This window comes from Pleuronectes platessa, chromosome 8, assembly GCF_947347685.1.
Source record: "Pleuronectes platessa chromosome 8, fPlePla1.1, whole genome shotgun sequence".
NCBI lineage: Eukaryota > Metazoa > Chordata > Actinopteri > Pleuronectiformes > Pleuronectidae > Pleuronectes > Pleuronectes platessa.
Window position 1 is genome coordinate 23,818,714 of NC_070633.1, and position 19,800 is coordinate 23,838,513.

The 19,800-nt window shown below is 42.1% G+C and overlaps 1 protein-coding gene across 1 annotated transcript; it reads right to left on the reverse strand.

Annotated features, from left to right (window-relative positions):
* Positions 1–278: 278 nt before the first annotated feature.
* Positions 279–19,294, reverse strand: LOC128445891 (C-terminal-binding protein 1). Its single transcript, XM_053428776.1, has 11 exons — positions 19,012–19,294; positions 8,646–8,800; positions 7,391–7,535; positions 6,643–6,746; positions 6,133–6,235; positions 5,605–5,729; positions 5,139–5,228; positions 4,598–4,728; positions 3,945–4,072; positions 3,331–3,445; positions 279–2,015 (listed from the first exon to the last, which is right to left on the reverse strand). Exons 1-11 carry the CDS (start codon positions 19,049–19,051, stop codon positions 1,820–1,822), a joined length of 1,332 nt encoding a protein of 443 aa, XP_053284751.1. The 5' UTR covers positions 19,052–19,294; the 3' UTR covers positions 279–1,819.
* Positions 19,295–19,800: the final 506 nt, after the last annotated feature.

The following is a 19,800-nucleotide window of genomic DNA, read 5'->3' on the forward strand; positions in this document are numbered from 1 at the left end:
CCACCAACCCCTTCTCCCAGTGCTGCTGTTTTTTTAAGACACAGATACAACCAAGTCACATTGACACAGGCAGGCAGAACACCATATGTACACATAGACACAGAGGCCACAGAGGGTGGCTAAACGGTATACTCGGGAAGGAGCCATCGTGAAATGTTAAAGGGATTCTATACTGGAGCAATCCATACATTCTGACATGCTACCATTAAACATCTGACCTTCACTGTGCATATATGATGTCTCTCACATTTCTATAAAAAACATACTTTTTTTGACAATGTTTTGTTTGCACAAGCAGGTTCATCTTTTAGAAAGCTGTTTAAAATGACAAGCCATGAAGCAGTTTCTTACTTATTTTTTATCTGTAAAAGCTCAACGTGGCAACAGAAACAGGAACAGATTTGGTTTGACCAAACTTCACCCCCACAACTGTTCCTCAACTGTCTCGAACGGAGTGTGACCTCTGCAAAGTGGATTTAACTTTGAATGGGAAGCAATACAAATGTTTTTGTCAGACAAAGTTAAAAGGGCAACCTCAATAAAATATTTATCTAGCAGCAAGAAGCAACACACTTAATCATCGCTGTTGTGCATCTTTTGTAAACCTTGGTGTGCTCGACCGTTCACGCTCCAGGAGCTGGACAATTACTGGGACTGGTGGTGGAAGTACTGGATCATTGCACATGAAGAAGACGAAGACAAGTACATGTTATGAAATTCACCTCATGGACGACCTGTCTATCAAACAGTAATTCACACAAACCACTCGATTATGCTGCAGATGAAGTCGCCCTAGCCAAGCATACCATTTTGCCACCGTCCTGCAGCCTTTCTTCCCACAACCCCCTCAACTTGGGTCAAACATTAACACAAGTCCGAGAGCAAAATCACATGCCCCCCTTAAACAAAACAAAGAAAAGCAAACACCAGATCGACTTTAGCTCGTATTTAAGGTCTTGTTCTAATGTGGCGGGACACGAAAAGGCAAGCAGGTAGAAAAACAAAAGCACTAAGTGGCATAAAAATGGAAAACAAAAATATATCAACATACCAACTGCGGAAACTTAATTTCCTGAGCTGGTGTGCAAAAAGCTGCCTCTTTTTTTGGGGGGGTGGGGGGGCTTGTTAATTTGGGGAGACATTTAAAATAAAACAAACAGACAGATATTGTATTCTCAAACCAGTTTGGCTACATAGAGGTCACACAACTCTTGTTTCTGTGTAAGACTGGAATTCAAATATCAGTATCTTCTCGCCGCGAGTCTCAAAACACAGACAGGTTACATTCATTTCATAACCTACTACTTTTGCTTGTACATCGAACTAAGGAAAAGACAGAAAAAGACATGAAAGATGCTCCTCTAACTTTGGACACACTACAGTCTAAGACAGCAGAATTTGATTTAGTATTTTTTTCTTTCCAAACCAAGAGACCGTTGTTGTTTTTTTTTGTTTTTTGATTTACTTCTGTCAGAGGAAACTATTCGAAAGATCAATGTGCGGACCTCGAGTTTCACAGTCTTTTTTTAGGACTTGTGTGGGGCAGAGGTAAACTGTCTCGTTCTTAAATTAGAACATTTGAAAGTGATCCACTCCTGATCCTCTTTCTCTCATCCTCCTCTTCTTCCTCTCTGGAGTGTGAAAAGGCTTGCTGGGAACCGTTTGCCAGAGAGTTGGGATTCGATTGTTTTTGGGGACCTCATCCTGTCGATCTGAATCCGTCTGATAACCTCTCCTCCAGTTGCCAGACAACGCGGGCAAGTGTGTGTGTGTGTGTCTGTGTGTGTGTGTGTGTGTGTTTGCGTTGGTGTACGTGTGGCTACAGGTGGTCATTCGGATGCTGCTCTCTGTCGCTCTCTGGTGGCTTTACTGTGTTTAGTCCAGGAGACGGAGCATGGGGAGGATGTGTGACAGCGGGCGGGAGGGTGTGTGTGATGGGCATGGCGCTGGGCACAATGCCTTCAACTGGAGGCGGGAGCCCCCCCGCTGGCAAACTGACCACCCCGGGGGGATACCTGGAGGTGTGTGTGTGTGAGAGAGAGATACACAACTGAGTCATGAAAGTTCAACTGGAACTGGAAGAGTTACAAATCTGTGACCTTTTCTGAAACGCCACCAGTCACTGACAGTCTGCTGGATCACATTAGGTTCACGTCAATGTAAGCAAACACGAATTCCACTGAAATAGTTCATAGTGGTTATAGCCGTGAATAGTTAATCTGTGGTGCTAACATGTAAAATATTCAACACTATCCTTTTCCCCCTTGTTTTCACAGGGACCGTCTCCACAGTGGATAGAACATGTCTAAGAAATGTTGATTCTTTCATTTTTAAATGTCATGTTTCAGTGCTGGTGAAAACCAAAAAAAATAATTCTATTCGGCTCTATTGTATTGAGGTGACAGCCAAATCTGAGGGAAGATAAAAATCTATAAATACTATAAACGGGAAGATATCTCGAGGGGAAAGTGAGAAGATATATTCTTTTGTAATTTGGGTTAGTTGACCTTTAGAGAAATTATAGCCTGTATCACAGTTTCTTTTTATCGCCCTCCCCTGACATTAACACAGGATCCTGAAGGTTTTTGCATAATTCGTAAGGATTTGAAGTTTCTCCTCCTGAAATGTTATAACAGTTCTGGTGTTTTAACAGATTCCGGTGAGTTTATATTGACGTCTGACCGCAACAGTATAAGATCAGTGATGGATCAGGTGTCATAGCAGCAATATTGAACTGTAAAAAAAGCCTTGAGCAGCCGTCAGACTGGTGCTGCTGGTCAGCAGTAGCTTTCCCAAGTGACTGGCTGTCAGATGAAAGAACAGCTAAAGGTGGGGATGCAAGCTGAGCCTTGATCGTGGTATTTATTTGCTACTGAGGTCAATCAGGTATTGGGAGAATGTGTAGTATAAGATTCCGGAGAAAATGACAATTCCTTATCCTGATTTCATACAACCCACATCATTCCAATCTTCAAACAATTGTTTTATTAGCAAAATTAGAATCAAAGTGCTCCCAGTAGGGTCGTGACGTTTTAATTGTAAACCCCCATCAACATTCCAGCCACACAATACACAAACATTTACACTTTTTGAGTCTTTGACCAAACCTCGGACCTTACAAATCTTTTGTCAAAGAGCTGGTGTCATGGGGCCTTGTTGGGGGGGGGTTTCTGAACATGGCGTCATTTCAGTCTCCTGTACGCAGCCGATTATAGAATTTGAGGGAGTTCTCACAAAGTTTGTCGTTGCTGTCGACTAATCAGCTGCTCACAGGGGGCCCCAGGCTATTGCCTACCTTGCCCACCCCGGTGCACTTCCCCCTGTAGTTACCTATAAGCCCCGTTCAGCTCGGGGTGGACGGTGGCTGGGTCCACTCCTGTCCAGTGGTTGTTCTGGGAGAGGAACTCCTTATTCACACAGTTCTTCAGACTGTCTGGAATACGACCTAAAAAACAGGAAAAAAAAAAAGATCATGAGAAGTGCAGAGTTATCTACACACAGGGGAACTAGTTAATTTCACTGCGCTACATTTCAGAACAGGTGTTAGGTGCTTTTTTTTTTTACCTCACTAACCCACTTTCTACAGAGGCAGAGAATGTGGGCATGATTAAACAGGCCATTGGTAGAAAGACCGAGCCACAAGGGAAACCATAAAGCAGAGGATGGAAAAGGAGAAAGAACAAAGGAAGAAGGCAAAGCGGATAGAGAGAGGGATGTTCAGAGGAGGAGGAGGAAGGAGGAGGCAGACTGTGAAAGGCCTTTAATCTCACTCTCTGCTAAAAGAACAAGATGGATGGCTTCTCGCTCGACTGCTGCAGGACACCTACAACAGATCTCTTTTGAGACTTGTGTTTACATTTTTCCATCGGGGATGTTTTCCATCACTGCGTGCGTGTGCATGTGCGTGTGCGCGTGTGCGTGTGCGCATGTGTGTGTGTGTGTACCTGTGATAGCCCTTCGGACCTCCCTGGCTGCCTCCTCTCTCATTTCCAATGATGCCTGTTCACTGTACCAGGCAGCGTGTGGAGTGCAGATCAGATTGGGGGCGTCCTTCAGTGGACCCTGACTGAAACTGACAAACAACAACAACAACAACAACAACATTGAACTGAGTTACAGCTGCAACAAGTCATTTCATTTATCAGTGATCATTATTTTAATCCTTAAAGTCAATAAAATGTCATGAAATTGTACATTAATGATGCTGTTTACAATTTCTATCTTTTAAATTGCATATTTTGCCCAATGAATAGAGATCCCATCAAAACAGAAAATCATGATCAAGTCTCAGATGTTGGTATTTTTGCTTGATTTGATTTTGTGTAATTGAGGTTTTTATTAATTAATCAGTTAATTCTACAGTTGGTGAATGTGTTTTTGTCAAAATTAAAATATCTATGTAACAACCAACAACAGATGAGCTTGATATATAATTTGAACGCTCTTTATATTCACTTATCTAGTAGTTTTTGATATCCTCTAAATCTTAAAAACTACCATATATTGTCTAACACAGGTATTTAACCGTCCTTTATCCTTCTCTGGTGGAGAAAACACCGGCTGCCTTTATCACATCATCAATCTTGGAGTTTATTACCTGAAAGGCTCTGTCTCGTGAACATCCAGAGCCGCTCCACGTATCCTCCCCTCCTTCAGAGCCTGAGCCAGGGCCTTCTCATCCACCAGACCCCCCCTGGCTGTGTTTACCAGGAACGCCCCCTGACGCATCTGTAACACACAGACACAGTTTACTTCTATCTAACAAGAACACAACACAGGTGATTAAACACACACAGAAGAAACCAAACTTAAAGCTTAGTCCCTGGAAAATATGTGCTCTGCTCTCTGTGGTGATATTGATCTACATCCATTCCATCTCATTTCCTCCAGCAAGGTCAGAGAATTGCTTAAGAGCTTGAATCCTTTGGGTTGAAGGATCCAAAGTGTATTAGTCGTCGCATGCAGCGCACGTAGTAAAGAAGCTCATTCATCTGTATGTGGTAGTGAGCTTCCCTGGGTATCCACTCCTTTAATATGAATGGCCTTGGCTTGTTGCAGATGATGTTAGAATAAATAAATAATTTGAGTGTGTCTGTGTGTTTGTTCGCACATGAATGTGTGTGTCTGTGTGTAGCTACCTGTTTGATGGTGAAGTCGTTGATCAGGTGGTGGTTGTGTTCGTTCAGGCTGCAGTGCAGAGACACACAGTCCGAGTGGAAGAGCAGGTCCTGAGGAGGGAGACAGACAGAAAGACTTAAATGCTCTATCAGTTTTTTCTTTCCTCTAGTTTGTTATAAAGTTTTAACAGGAGAGCGGATCTTATAGAGACTGGAGCTAAATCAAAGTGTTTCAGACATTTGCTTATAAGAGAAATGCAGAAATGGACAATCTAAGGAAAGGGATGTGTTTTCTGAACATGAAAACATGTGAACCTGTTAAAATCACAACACAAACTGAAATTAGGAATCTGAATATGAGCAGAATATGTCTCCTGTGCAGGTGTGGAGCCATTGTGTGTGTGGGAGCATTAACATTTTATCATTTTATAAAATTCACATTTCACAGTAACAAACTGGCCCCTGTGTGTGTGTGCGTGTGTGCTACCTGTAGTGTGGTGACCCTTTGTAGTCCCAGGGATCTTTCTACTCCGTCGGCCAGATAAGGGTCATAGAAAATCACATTGAAGCCAAAAGCCTTCGCCCTCAGCGCTACAGCCTGGCCCACTCGACCTAGAAACACACAAATACACGCTATTATACACACAGGTTCATTTAGACAGATTTCAACACACATTATTACTCATGCAAACACAATCATTTTTTGCCCTGTAAAAATAACACAATGCTCTGGCTACACACGTCTGCTTAATATGTTGGAAAATACTCTGACTGCACAGGGAAGAGATTTAAAGTCTACTTCTGGTTTAATCCTCTTATATCTGTAGTGGTAACTCCTCGGGAGCCAATTTAGCTGAGCTGAGGATGAAAACTTCCCAAAATGAAAGTGTAAAAAGAGAGGAAACGGTTTGATGAGCAGGAACCTGACCGACAGTCTGATTATCCAACCGAACTGAGGGATGCATATCGGGCAAAATAAGCATTTTTAGAGTTTCACTGATGAGGCGTTACTCACCGAGTCCTATGAGTCCCAGCGTCTCTCCTCTGATCCTCGCTGCACCTGAGGCCACCTCCCGGATCTGCTCCACGCTCTGAACCCGCGTGCCCTCCCGCAGAGCCTGGCGTACATATCACTCCATTATTACATGCAAAACTGACACGGGCGACAAAAACAATCACACTTCTCATAATCCCAGTCAATTTCTTAAAGATGTCAAGACTCCGCACTTAATAACAAGAGCCTACAATCCTTTTAGATGGTACGATTTAAATATGACTAAATAAGGATTTAAAACTTAATCATTTTTACTTTACCTTCTACATCTTACATCAACGTCTTTCAAATAGAGCCACATTCTAAAGGAAGCGAAATGTTTCAATTTTGCTTATTTGTCGGTAGATACTTTTTTACTGAGTGTCGAAGACCAAACTTGCACCTCTAACACTTCAGTGCATTTAAAATGAGTTAATTCAAATCCAGTTCATGTCATTTCCCCCTGTTTATCACCACACTAGGCGCACACACCTGATGCAGCCAGGTGGTGCGTCGGTACAATGTGAGGATGTGGCACAGCGTGGAGTCGGCCGTCTCCTCCACCGAGGCTGCCGGCATATTACATACAGCGATGCCTGTTCAACCAGAGAGCAGATAAGGATCAGTAATAGCTTTTTTGGGGTCATTTAAGGAAAGAGATGAAGGCTGGGCGAAAAGCTATTTTGGTGGAGCAGTGCAGGAGGAAGACAGGATGTCAGCAGTTTTCTCCACGAACACCACTGGGAACTTTCACATGTCACAGCCTCTTGTTGGAGGAAGATAGGAGATGTAAGTAAAGCTTTGCCTATTGCAGGGGGGAGATGAGTTGAAAAAAAAAAAGTTTAACTGCGTTCACCTTTAATCTACTTTGAACTTGTAAACATGCTCAGCACTCACTGGAAGCCAGAAATGGACATTTTTGGGGATAATTAAAGTTCTAACTTTTTATCAACAGTAAAACAAATGGGAGCATAGAAGTGGTGAAATAAGACATAACTCCAATTAAAGTAAGTCTGTTTGATCAGAGTGAGTACAAGCACAGATGACTGAGCAACAACTTTTGTTAAATACATTTAAAACAAGGAGAATAACTTATTTCAGCTTAATATTAGCAGTATCGGTCACGTTCTCTAGAGTACTTCACAACAAAAGATTGTATGATAAATTTTGCTTTAACAGTGTAAGAAGAACATTCCGTGTGTGTGTGTGTGTGTGTGTGTTTGTGTTGTCGTGTTCTCACCCAGCTCCCCGGCAGATTTGATGTCGATGTTGTCGTAGCCGCTGCCGATGCGGACGATAATACGCAGACCTTTGAACTTCTCCAGGTCTTCTCTCATCAGCGTGATGGTGTGGTACATCAGAGCTCCTACAGCTTCATTCAGCACCTGAACACAACACACACACACACACACACACACACAGTCAGTCACGTGATCGAGAGATGGAAATATGTCTCTGTGGATATATGTGAGATATCGAAACCTGTAAACTTTTACTTTACCCCCTGTTATAATAGGATGGTACTCTGAACATCTCTATGGCTTCTCACCAGGATGACGCTGCTCCTCTTTATTGATAATGAAATAATATAACTCAAAGAGAAGATACATTGATTATCGTATAAAATAGGGAATATATATGACTGTGAAAACCGGTTCAGCCTTTTAATTGATTCTCACTTAATCTTTCAATCTTGTTTTTAACGGTGCCAGCCTTTCCCTTCATGTGTTTGAGAGTGGGTGGAAATGACATGCGGTTCAATTACAATAAAGAAACCCTCTTTAATTACACAATGAGGTGGCTGCTTACTAGAGAGCCAGGGAGAGAGAGAGAGAGAGAGGGAGAGAGGGAGAGCCATCTGTTTCTCCCACGCTGTGGCCACAGAGCGAGTGGGCCTGGCAGGCGCCCAGAACGAGACGTAACCCTGCCAGACATACAAACCCATTTACGATCCATAGTGGCTGTGGCACGATCCCGGCCTGACCCACATTTCAAGTCTGCTCTCTGTACTCGTCTTGACTCTTCTTCACTTATTTTATCGTCTTCCTTGGACAGATCTCCTCTCTTTGTTTCTCGTGATCCTTTTAATTTCAGATCGTCCTTTTGTAAAGTGCTAATGCTGCATTCATGTCATATCGTTAGACCAGGAAAATCGTGTGGTATTTCTGACTTCTTAGAATGTCTAAAATAAGAAGGTTTAAAATGAAAACTAGGTAAAATAAATCGGTGTATCGGCCACTCCTTTTAATTTAGTTAGCTATTTTGTAGACTGTAGGTGTTTTCTGACATCTCGGTCATAATGACTGTCTGAACAATGTGTACCTAGAATTGCCAACAGTCCCCTTAAATTAAAACTTATAGCTAACGCCACATTACGTATTCGTTTCACAGTGGCTGAATAAAGCTCATACCCTCTACCTAACCTCAATTCAAATCCATAAGATCCAGATTTCCAGGTAACAAGTTTGTGTGCATTATCCAGTTGAGTGTGTTACCTTCTCGTGAATCTCCTGTGTGGACTGAGCGTCGCAGAAGGCCACAGTTGCTACGTCTTTGAGGATGGGCATCTCCACAGTGCAGTCACGCCCGTCCAGCAGGGCCACCAGGGGGCGCGGGTGCATGGGCCCGTTCATGATGGGAGGCCTGATACCTACACACACACAAAAGAATATAGGAAGAATGTCAGATGGGCAGAATAATAATGATAAAAGATAGACAAAGACATATTAGACTGTCGGGCATTCGTTTGCTTGAGAGTTCTCTCTTTGTCTTAAACTGTTCTGTGCGTAACGAGATCTAAAGCTGAAGGTATGTGGCCTTTTTATGTTTTCAGGTTAATCATCTCTGACTTTTAGATGAAGTTTGCTGACTCTGTGAAACAGGCGGTAATTGGGAAAATGCTGCAGTTACGTTAGGTTTGTAGAAAAAAGCAGGACTTGCCCTTTGAAAATCAAAAAGCCTGAACATTCAGAATATCCCTTTAGAATCAAAACTCAGGAGTTTAGCATTTCACCTTATTTGCATTATTTTAATGAAGTTGTCATATATTCATGGTGAATGTGAAGGCTCGTCCCTGTGGATCAGTAACAGGGAACAACTTGTAAATGGAACAGATGTTTTCTTGCTGACTTGGCCAGAAAACCACTGAGTCAGCAGACTTGAAGCTCTTTAGTTTATGTCTCAGTTACTCGATTATCCAGTCGCAGTTTGGTGTTAATAAAAAAAAACAATGCAACAAAAGTTTGATCATAACTCAAACCTTAAAAATGTCACTGAAAATACGTTTAGAGTTTAAATAAGGATTGATGACCTGTCTCCTCCCCAAAAGTTAAGCCAAAGTGAATGGATCACCCCCTGGTGGCTGGTGGTATAAATCCTAAACCCCACCTTTCCACAAGATGTATTATTAAATCATCTCTTTGAGTTTGAAGCCTGAGACTGATGCCAAACTGTACAGGAGAAAAAGCAGCATTAAATAAAGCAAATACACAAGAAAACCCTACTAACAGTGAAACCTAAATGTAGCTTTAACCACAGCATTGATTGAAAGTGACAGTGCAGGGGCAGTTTTTAGTTTCCCTTCATCATCACCTCCCACTCAAATCTTCCTGGATCGATTTGTTTTCTCTTCTTTCATGTAACTGTCATTGTAGAACACTGACTGACAACCAGGACGTCTGACAGCTAGGACATCAGATGTAGATTCAGAGGACAAAGACTGTGTTTTTGTAATTGTGTCTCTTTGACGTGTAAAGAATTGACAGCGCTCTGAAACACTGCTGCAAAAGAAGAAGAAGAAGAAGAAGAAGAAGAAGAAGAAGAAGAAGAAGAAGAAGAAGAAGAAGAAGAAGAAGAAGAAGAAGAAGAAGAAGAAGAAGAGCAGAGTTATGCCTGTTTCTGCTGATGCTGTCTCTGCTCATCACTCGCTCGTGACTTTTTCCCATCTGAGATGTGCCGGCTGCCGTCTCAAATAAGCAGCTGCCTCTGTCATTTTTCTCAAAATATTCCCCAGAAAACTTTTTTCTCTTGGAACTCAGACGTCCAAACTGAGCCTGTTTTCTACCTTAGTGGATAAACTCATGAGAAAGTTGCCAGATCGTTAAACCAGTCATTTCAAAATCAGCATCCGACAGTGAGTCTCTCTTTGTATTTTGAATTCCAAGGATCCCTGAGATCTTGACAGATGTTTGGCAGCTTCCATCCTGCAAATTAGCCTGGGAACTGTGGGCAGGGATATTCTTCCCTTAGAGCTGTGATTAAACAGCCCATAAACAAATCAAATTAAATCTGGAATCACACTCATATACCGTCAGTGTCATTACTGTGATTTTCATTGCTTTGCAGCTGTGTTTTTCTAATGAAGCTTTTTAAGTTACTGATTTTCTTGTACTTCACTGTCTGTCTTGCTTAAAGAGGCGTTGTCACATTGTTTTTAGGTTTTAGATTGATGCGAATACAAAAGAGGTTTTTTTTGTGATTTGTAAAAGCCAGGATCTTGTGATTGCATTACTAATGCAAGCTGCTTTGGCTTCTTCTGCAATCACTTGATTGTTTTATTTGTATTCTTTATTCAGAGTGACATCTTTAGCATTCATGTTTGAACAACTTGTCAGCTTTTAAAAAATCTATGTTTCTGTGCTGGGAATATGTGTTACCACATCCTCTGCCTTTAACCAGATACCAGTAACTGCTGCAGTGGAATAGCTCAGTGACCAGAGGGTGATGACAATAATATGATTCAGCAGCAGTGAGGACCTGAAGAAAAACATGTAATAAACCTCTGTGGGCAAAGGCAGATGGATGATGTTCCTCTTCCGCGTATTGAGAAAGTCTAAAACAATATACTGCTCAGTCCTACCCCCCCCCTTACAGACTCCCAGGGGTTTTCTGTGGTTGTTGACTGGGCCGATGTGCATGCATGGGGAAATAATGCATACAGTGATTACATGGATTTCTGCTTCATGCTCCACTGTGCTGCATTGTGCAGGGTTTGGATGTGACAGAAAACAAGTGGAGGGCGCAGACAGGAAGTGTCTGTAGTCGGTCTGTGAAACCATAGTGCACAGAGCTAGGGTCAGGAATGTGATCTATGTTTACGCCTTTACAGTGACAGCCTAGTGATTCAAACTTTCCTTAGGGCGTGTTACCGGCAACTGATTTTAACCTCACTGTATGGCAATAAAAAGTACAACCCATGTGTGAACCTGCTCAAACAAAATCCATACAAATGATAAATTGCAATTCTGCAGCGCTCAGAAACTGCCCTGAAGCAAAGACGGCTCCGAACTGATCAAAATCCATCACTGGATTTCTGCCTTGTCTCCTTATCTCCGTCTTCAGACCCCAGCCTGAAACCGGATCTGATGAAGCCGCCCCCCCCCACTGTCCAATGTAAGACCAATAAAGGTGAAACTCAAATCCTGCTCACTGGGCCTTATGTGGCCTGGTAAAACATTAGCTTTCTGTAATAGGATTTGCCCCGAGGCCATTGCACTTAGACATCAATACAAAATCAATGGTGCATAGCTGAGAAATTGGAATTCAACAAGAACAAAAAGCGCTGTGAGGCTTCAACACGGCGCTCATTGTAACTCAGACGTAATCATACGTCGCTCGCCCGCCTGTAGATGCTGCTCTGTAGTGTTAAACTCATCTCCTTTAGGATTTTGAATCGAGCTCATGAACAATGTGAGCTTGATTCAACAACACTCTACTCGGTCCCGCAGGCGGAGCGGCGTATTTTTTTGGGAAAGTAACAGAGATTCCCCACATTTCTGCTGCTCACACTCGGTCAGAGTGAGGGAGGAAATAGCTCTCATTCCAGCTCCATGCGTGACCTTGGAAGGACCACTGACTGCTGAGTTGTAGTATTCCGTCTCTCGGTCTCTAACACAAACACACACACTAACACACACAAGCCAAATCTCATCATTGGAAATATTTAACCGCTCTCTCTCTTTCTCTTTTTTTGAAATCTAGAATCGAACCAACCCAACTGGTCCTTATCTCCCGGTCCTTATCTCCCAGTCTCTGTTTTTTTTAATGTATTTCCTCGTTTCTTTCCCGTCACATTAAACACTCATTAAATTCCTCATTATATTGAATAATTGCCCCGACTTTTTGCTCACTTGGTTCCCAAACTCTAAAACCTCATCCAATATCTTCCATCTCTCCTCTCCATTTCTCATTATACTCAATACTCCACTACTTTCTCTCTCTGTTTCTCTCTCTCTCTCCCTCTCTCTCTCCCTCTCTCTACCCCCCATAGCCCGGGGGTTGGGGAACTGCTGGGAGCTTTCACAGTGCAAACAGGCGTCTCTCCAGCCAATGGGGCCCGAGCTCCGGCTCTGCTCTTTCCATCTACTCAGGGATTTTCTGCAACTATGCTTTGAATCAGATTCACTACTGTCTTTAGTCAACATTTTGAGGCCGTGCAGCAGTGCAGTGATAGTGATCTGCAAAACAGAGGCTAACATCATAAACTGAAGGAATTCAAGTTTTTATAAGCTGTGATTTTTCTGTAAAAATTAAATCCATCAGGGTTATAACCACTCTGCATGTGTAGTTTGTGCTTGAGAGCCCAAGACGCAAACTGTTAACCTCTGATATGAAACCTGCATTCCGGAAAAATGTGTAATCAGACCCAAAAGCCTCCGTGCTCCTGACTGCTGGGGCTGCAGAGCCGGTGGGAAAGCCCCGCAGCCTGCCCCTGTCCAGCTGTCACTGACCAGCTCATAGGAACAGCTGGAATTCTGTCCCTGAGGAACAAGACTCAAGTTTTCAGATTGTCCGTCCACAGAGATGATGAAGCATATCAGCAAGTTCACCAGAAACTACTGCCATGAGCTGAAGTTGTTTTTATAAACTGTTCGTTTAAACTTTTTTTAAAAAGTATAAATCTGCAGCTGAAATTATTATTCATTTAAGTAATTAGTTAATGGACTGAAAATGTTTCTGCAACTATTTTCATAACCGATTCATCTTGAGGTTATTTTGGAATTTTTTTCTCTATTTTCAGACATTTTATACATTTAGATGTTTTATTGATTATTCAGAAAACATTTAGCTGATTAATGAATCATGAACTTTGTGCTGAAACAACAGATTGATTACTCAAAAATCTATTTTTAATTAATGTAGTTGTTTAAATCAAGTATCCAGCAAAAAACATGTAAAGCATTTGTTATTTCAGACTCTTGTTACATTCTCTTTTTTTAATAATTTAACTCTGAATATCTTTCAGTTTTGGACTGAAGACGTCATGTTTAACCGAGTAGTTTCTTTTTAATAGACCAAATAATCGATCACTGAAGTAAACAAAACAGTAAGTCCATTAATATGGCATGAAAATAATAATTGCAGCTCTACATAAATCTTATATGTGTAAGTTGTGTTTTGATTATAGATACCTCTCACTTCCACAGGCACATGGACCGATCACGTATATAAGACCAGAGCGAGCCTCAACTCTTTCAATTCAAATTGCAGCTCACATCTTTACATCTTTCTGTTACTGCCAAACATTTCCACCCAACAAGCAGCTGCTTCATGTGGGTTTTCATCGCTCTTTCAGTTCTTCAAATAAGGTCAAACTTCCTGGGTTAAACGTTGTTTTCGACTGAACTGGAAGTGAACCCTGACGAGGTGACGTGTCTGCCACAGTGTTTGTGTTTTTGATCTGCGAAGGAGAGAGGGGAGCGCTGCTGTGGGCACCTGTGATCAGTCGGCCGCCTGCAACTGTAACAACCACCATGGAGCCACAGCCCGGCTGATTTATAAGGCAGGCCCTCATGGCAGGCAGCAACATGACGTGGTTAAAAAGCCCCTATATCGCTCTTTCACTCCCTCACGGTTGATCTTCCCATCCTTTCATGTCTTGTTGCCTCATTTTCAGATTTCCATCTCTCATTTCGGTCTCATTTCCCCAGGCTTTCTTTATCTCCCTTGCCATTTCCTTTTCTCTCTCCTGTCCCGTCCCACCCCTCTAAGAATAAAAAAATTAATAAAGTTTTTAGTCTATATCATCGCTGTATAAACGTTCTTAAAAAACGGCTGCATGTGCAGGTGCAAAGTTTTCAGGCAGTGTGACGTTTCTGCAGTCTTTCATTTTTTCTTGTTTTTGTCTTCTATCTCTCCCTACCCTCACATCAGTTCCCATGAGGGAAGACACACACACACACACACACACACACACACACACACACAACCCATATGTACATAAATACAGGTGCATACACAGCAAACCAATCCATGCAGGTTGACATGTCTAATATACAGTGATATATGATACATATAAGTGCTTACACATAGAAATGATCGCCCTGCAGGCCTTCTCTTTCTCTCTCTCTCACATGTACACACAAACACACACACACAAAAACAAGGTCTTAATTTGCAGGTACTGTTTCTTCCCGCCAGTTCAGGTTTGTCAGCTTTTTTGTTGTTGCTACTGAGACACCAGCTCCATGGAGAAGGAAAACAAACATTTTCTATTAAAAAATATGTTTACTTCATGATATTTTAGGCCAGAATTTATGAGGAATGATTCAGCTTTTTCTAACCGGAGAATAAAATACATTTAACTTCCTAATATGAAGGCAATGGGTCTGCACCGATGTGCATATCCAGTGTAGGAGGGTGTCAACACAATCCTGATTTGCATGTTGCCAAAAAGCCAACCTGCTGGCCCATTGCATAGTTCCCCCTCAGGAAATACTGCATGTAACTACAGGCCGTTAACTGGATTACTGTATGGCTGTGAGCCCATTATAGTGGATTAACTTAATATGCAGAAGAAACAACAATCACTTTGAAGTTTCAATTGGATTTGGTTCAGTGTGGAGACTCAATGTGTCCCATAAATGGATTATAAAGGCCATGAGACTTTTATTGTATTCAGATTAAAGGTTCACAAACTTGTATCCGAGCTACAGCAGGGGGTCTCTGAGAGGGTTCAGGGGCTTCCCCAACTAAAAACATGCTTAATTACCTCTGAAAAGAAGTGTGTTGTTTTGGCCCCTGTCCTGAGTTTGTCTATTTCTAACCCATCGAGCGGTGGGTCCAGGATCTGCTTTTATCAATTTATTTAAGATTGCAAGATATAGTATTTGCTGATTTGTCAGATAATAATTCGTGGATCTTGATGAAAACCATGTGGCATATATAGGAGACTGATATTCAGCCTTTGAGTGTGTGAACAAATTATAAATGTGGTTTCATAAGGGGACTGCTGGTCCTTGACGGAGGTATGAGCTCTACTGAGTGCCATCTAGTTTCACATGCTTCCTTGTCGATTAGAGCTGCTCTGTCAGTCATTATCTGACTGGATCTAAGTGTTACCGGCTCATCTCACTTAGCATTGATGATCCTGTATTTATTTCTATAATCAAGTCATTATCCATAGAACACCACACTCCATCAGTAGCAGATCGTTCTGCTCATTTAGCCTCATTTATACCCTTTCTCAGATCTTTGATAAAAAGACAAGGTGCTGATTTAAAACAGTGTGAAATTCAAAGTTACTAGGTATTCCCCCCCAACACTCCCACTACATGAATACTGCAAGTACAAGCTTTCTAGTGCTGACAATCATTGTACATTTCTGCGTGATGACACTCACTGACTAACAGTTCCTGCCTCATGGCTGCCAGTGGCTGAGGGACGTGTTTCAGCTGCACGTCTTCCCCTGACTCACACGGCTGCACGTTTCAGAGTAATGGCTGCTTTTCATTAAGTTGAATTACAGCCTGTCTGCTAATTGTTGTTTTGGGCTGTTGCACTCCAGGCCTGTTATTTTATTTTTCTCTGCCCGATGATATTTAGCCACCTGTCTATTCTGCCATGCTTCTCCGTTGCATTTATTTTGAAATGAACAGGTTGTAATTGAATGTAACGGGTGAGTTGTATAGTGGCTAACCTTCACTTGAAATGCACCGGTGTTCAGGCGGCAGCTGGCAGATCCTTCACTGCCGCTTCCTTTTTTAGCTCAAGCATTTCCTCGTGTGCATTAGACATAATAGACTTTCAATGTCCGTTACTACATACTGTCTCTTCACTGAGCACTTAAGCCTTTATAGATTTCCTAGTGCTGTCAATTATACCTGTATGAGTATATATTTTTTGAGTCCCTGCTTGAATCGAAAGCTCCACTTAAAATGCTCATCGGTGAGGAGGATTATTCAAATTTAAATGTGAAAATCATTTAAAACCGGAAATAGATCCGTACTGATCTGTAATTATTTTTATATTTAAATTTGATAAAAGTAAAAACTATTTAACAGCTAATCCATTAAACCAGTTGTCTTTTCAATGCTGCCATTACCCACCAGACATTATTCAATCTGCATGTGTGTCATGACTTTTGAAAACTAACAGTTCTTCCAGGTGATGTTGGCTTGTGGTTTTCTATCGTTGGCAAGATGAGCAGTTTCCTTGATTTCACCCTTTGACATAATAATATGACAAAAACCTCCCAATAGGAAACTGTCTAGGAGCTGTTTAGATTATGATCTAATTCATATTTGAGTCATTAATAAAAATGGTGGAGGATAATATCAGTTTCACTCACTTAATATGTAATATACCTGTATTCACTGTAAAAACAAGGTACAAATACAGCTAATTCAAACTCATTTTAGATTATAAATGGATTTTTTAATGTACAGTTAATTATTTAGTTCTGTCCAACTATGAGATTTAAATGTCATTATAAATTGAAAAAACTTGATCCGATGAAGAAAAAAACCCACCAGAAATTAAGTTTGATCTTGAATTGAAATTGAACTTTTTTGGGGGGTTTGTTATTATTTATTTTATGAACTTTAAAAAAAAAATTCAGATACAAGAACGTGTTTTCCCTCTGTCACTACAGCGCGTCACATCATTACTCTTCTGTCTGTTCTGTGTTTCCCCCCTTGTTGAAACAATAGATGAATTTCGGTTGATGTTATCTCCTCCACATTCCTGCTCTTTATCTCTCTCTCTCTCTCTCTCTCTCTCTCTCTCTCTCTCTCTCTCTCTCTCTCTCTCTCTCTCTCTCTCTCTCTCTCTCTCTCTCTCTCTCTCTCTCTCTCTCTCCCTCCTGCTCCTGTGTTTGCAGTGGTACTTTCTTTTCAATTATTAGCGCTGTCAATCATACCTGCATTTAGACTGGTCAGGTTCAGGCGTCCATGTATAAATCAAATGCTCAATCTGTGATAATGATATATCAAAAGAAAATGTCAAAGCTTCTCAGTATCAAATGTCAGTATTTAGCCAAGGTTTTATTGCATAAAAAAACGGGAACGTCTAGAGATTAATCTGTAGTGTTTAACTTTTATTTTGTAATAGCTGACCCATTAAAGCCTATATTGCCTATAGTCAATCTGCAGGTGTGTTTTAAACTGGTAGTCCTCCCCGGGGATGTTGGGTTGTGGTTTTCTATAGTAGCCGACATGTCACAACAGGAGCCGTTTCCTTGATTTTATCCTTTGACATCATAATGTGACTAAACCTCCTGGTGGGAAACTGCCTGGAGCTATCTAGCACAACGGCATTATTCTTTTAAAGGATCATTCTGTAAAATCAAATACACTCATCAAATAAAGCAACGCGGTTTAACGAGGGATGAAGGAGGGACTGATGTGTGTCTCACTGATCTAGCTCTTTATAACGAGATCAGACATGACTCAGCCGTCACTGTTCACAGGACCCCTGCCTTCCAGATCGTGAATCAACACATCCATCAATCACCTGGAACGACGAGCCCAGATCAGACGATCAGATCAGTGGAGCAGTTATTGAGTGGAGGTGGAGATAAAGGGCAGCCCTCCCTGAAACATAACTCACGGTAGTCATCCCACATGACCTTGGATTCTCAAGCTGTTGGGGGGGCATAATTTGGGGGTGGTTATGATCGTGGGGGGGGGGGGTTGTCAGAGCAGCAACTTTAATCTTTCGATGTCATCGAGAGACACAGCCCGCAGCTTGTTGATGACATCACGTTTGCAATCTGTGGTTTCCTCTGGAAGCGACGGCGTCGCAAATTCAGACCGAGGTGACCACAGACACTGGATGGAGTAACATTTCTGCTTCTGGGTGGATGATCATTCATTCTCACACCCTCTGTCTCCTGCTCCCCCACCCCCATCACCCCCTTCTTATCCCTCAGCAGCCGTACTTTGATCCCATTTTGTAGAACAGTCTTTCTCCAGACCTAAGCGTAAGGTGCATCTGGCACCTGTGTGTGAATCCGCCGGTTGTTGCGTGCGTGCGTATACTTATTTTGGCCAATTGAGTTCCTCATACATGTGTGAGTATGTGTGCATATGCATGTTTGTGTGTGTGTGTGTCTGTGTTTGTGTAAAGGCATAAAGGAAGCACAATGACAGAATGAAATGGAAATATGTGTCATGTCCTTGCTAGCCCTCGAAGGAGAGAGAGATCTATTTCTGTCGCCACAAATGGAGGTGTTCAAGCAGCCTTCAATAGCAGAGATTTGCCTCTTCACACACACATACACACACATACACACACACACACACACTCACACACACACACACACTTACGCACAAGCACGTAGGCACACACACAGAGCTACAGAGAAAAGGTTAACCGTTTTTAGTGTGGCGATAGAGAGGCTGACATAAAAAAGATAATGGAGTGAGAGAATTAGAAGGAGGAGGAGAAGACAGAAAAGGGGAGAGGAAGAGAGAGAGAAGGGGGAGGGGAGGAAGAAGGCAGAATAATGTACACTCAGTTCACAAATATTGGCCCACACATGCACACACGCACACACACAAACACAGCCAGCCACACACACACACACACACACACACAGACACACACAGTTCCCCACATTAAAGCAGACTGCTGGTTGTTTACCTAGAGGCATGCCTTTGTTGAGGAGATGTGAGCTTCCCATGGTGTGTTCCCCAGCCGGCCAGCACACAGCAGAAACCTACAGTCTTCACACAGCAGACATGAACAGGAATCCAGTCAGCATATGGCGGCTGTGGCCAGCTACCTCGCTTCCCTTAGTCCTTCTCCCAGCCCCTTAGTGACAAGCATACACATGTGCTCCCCCTCTTTTCTCTCTCTCGCTCTCTCGCTCTCTCGCTCTCTCCCCTCCCTTCCGTCCCCTTTGCTCGCCGCTCTCTCTCTCTTTCTGTTTTACCCCTCCCTCCCTTCCCTTTCTCACTTTCTATTACAGCAACCTCTCTGTCTTTCCGTCTCTGCCTCTCTGTCACTGTCACACACACACAGAAACACACACACACACTGAATGCAGTCACGGCTGCATATATGGAAGTAGAAGCAGAAGAGAGTGTTGAAGAGAGAAAGAGTGACTGTGTTGTGCATATATATGTGTGTGTGTGTGCGTGTGTGTGTGTATGTGTGTGAGTGTGTGTTTGAGAGAGCAGGAATGGGGAGGAGCTAATACCGGCCAAAATTCATCTTTTGTTTCCTGAAAGACGACAGGGAGGGAAAAAAAGAGAAGAAAGAAGAGTTATGCAATGACTGTCGCGCGAGAGGAAAAACTTGTGCTAATATCTGTAGAACAATTTCAAAGTTCATAAAACTTGTTTTGACTTTGTTTTGACAGTGTAATAAACGTGACCCTTTAAAACAAAATAATGAAGACCAAACTTATTTTATTGCTTGAATTTTGTT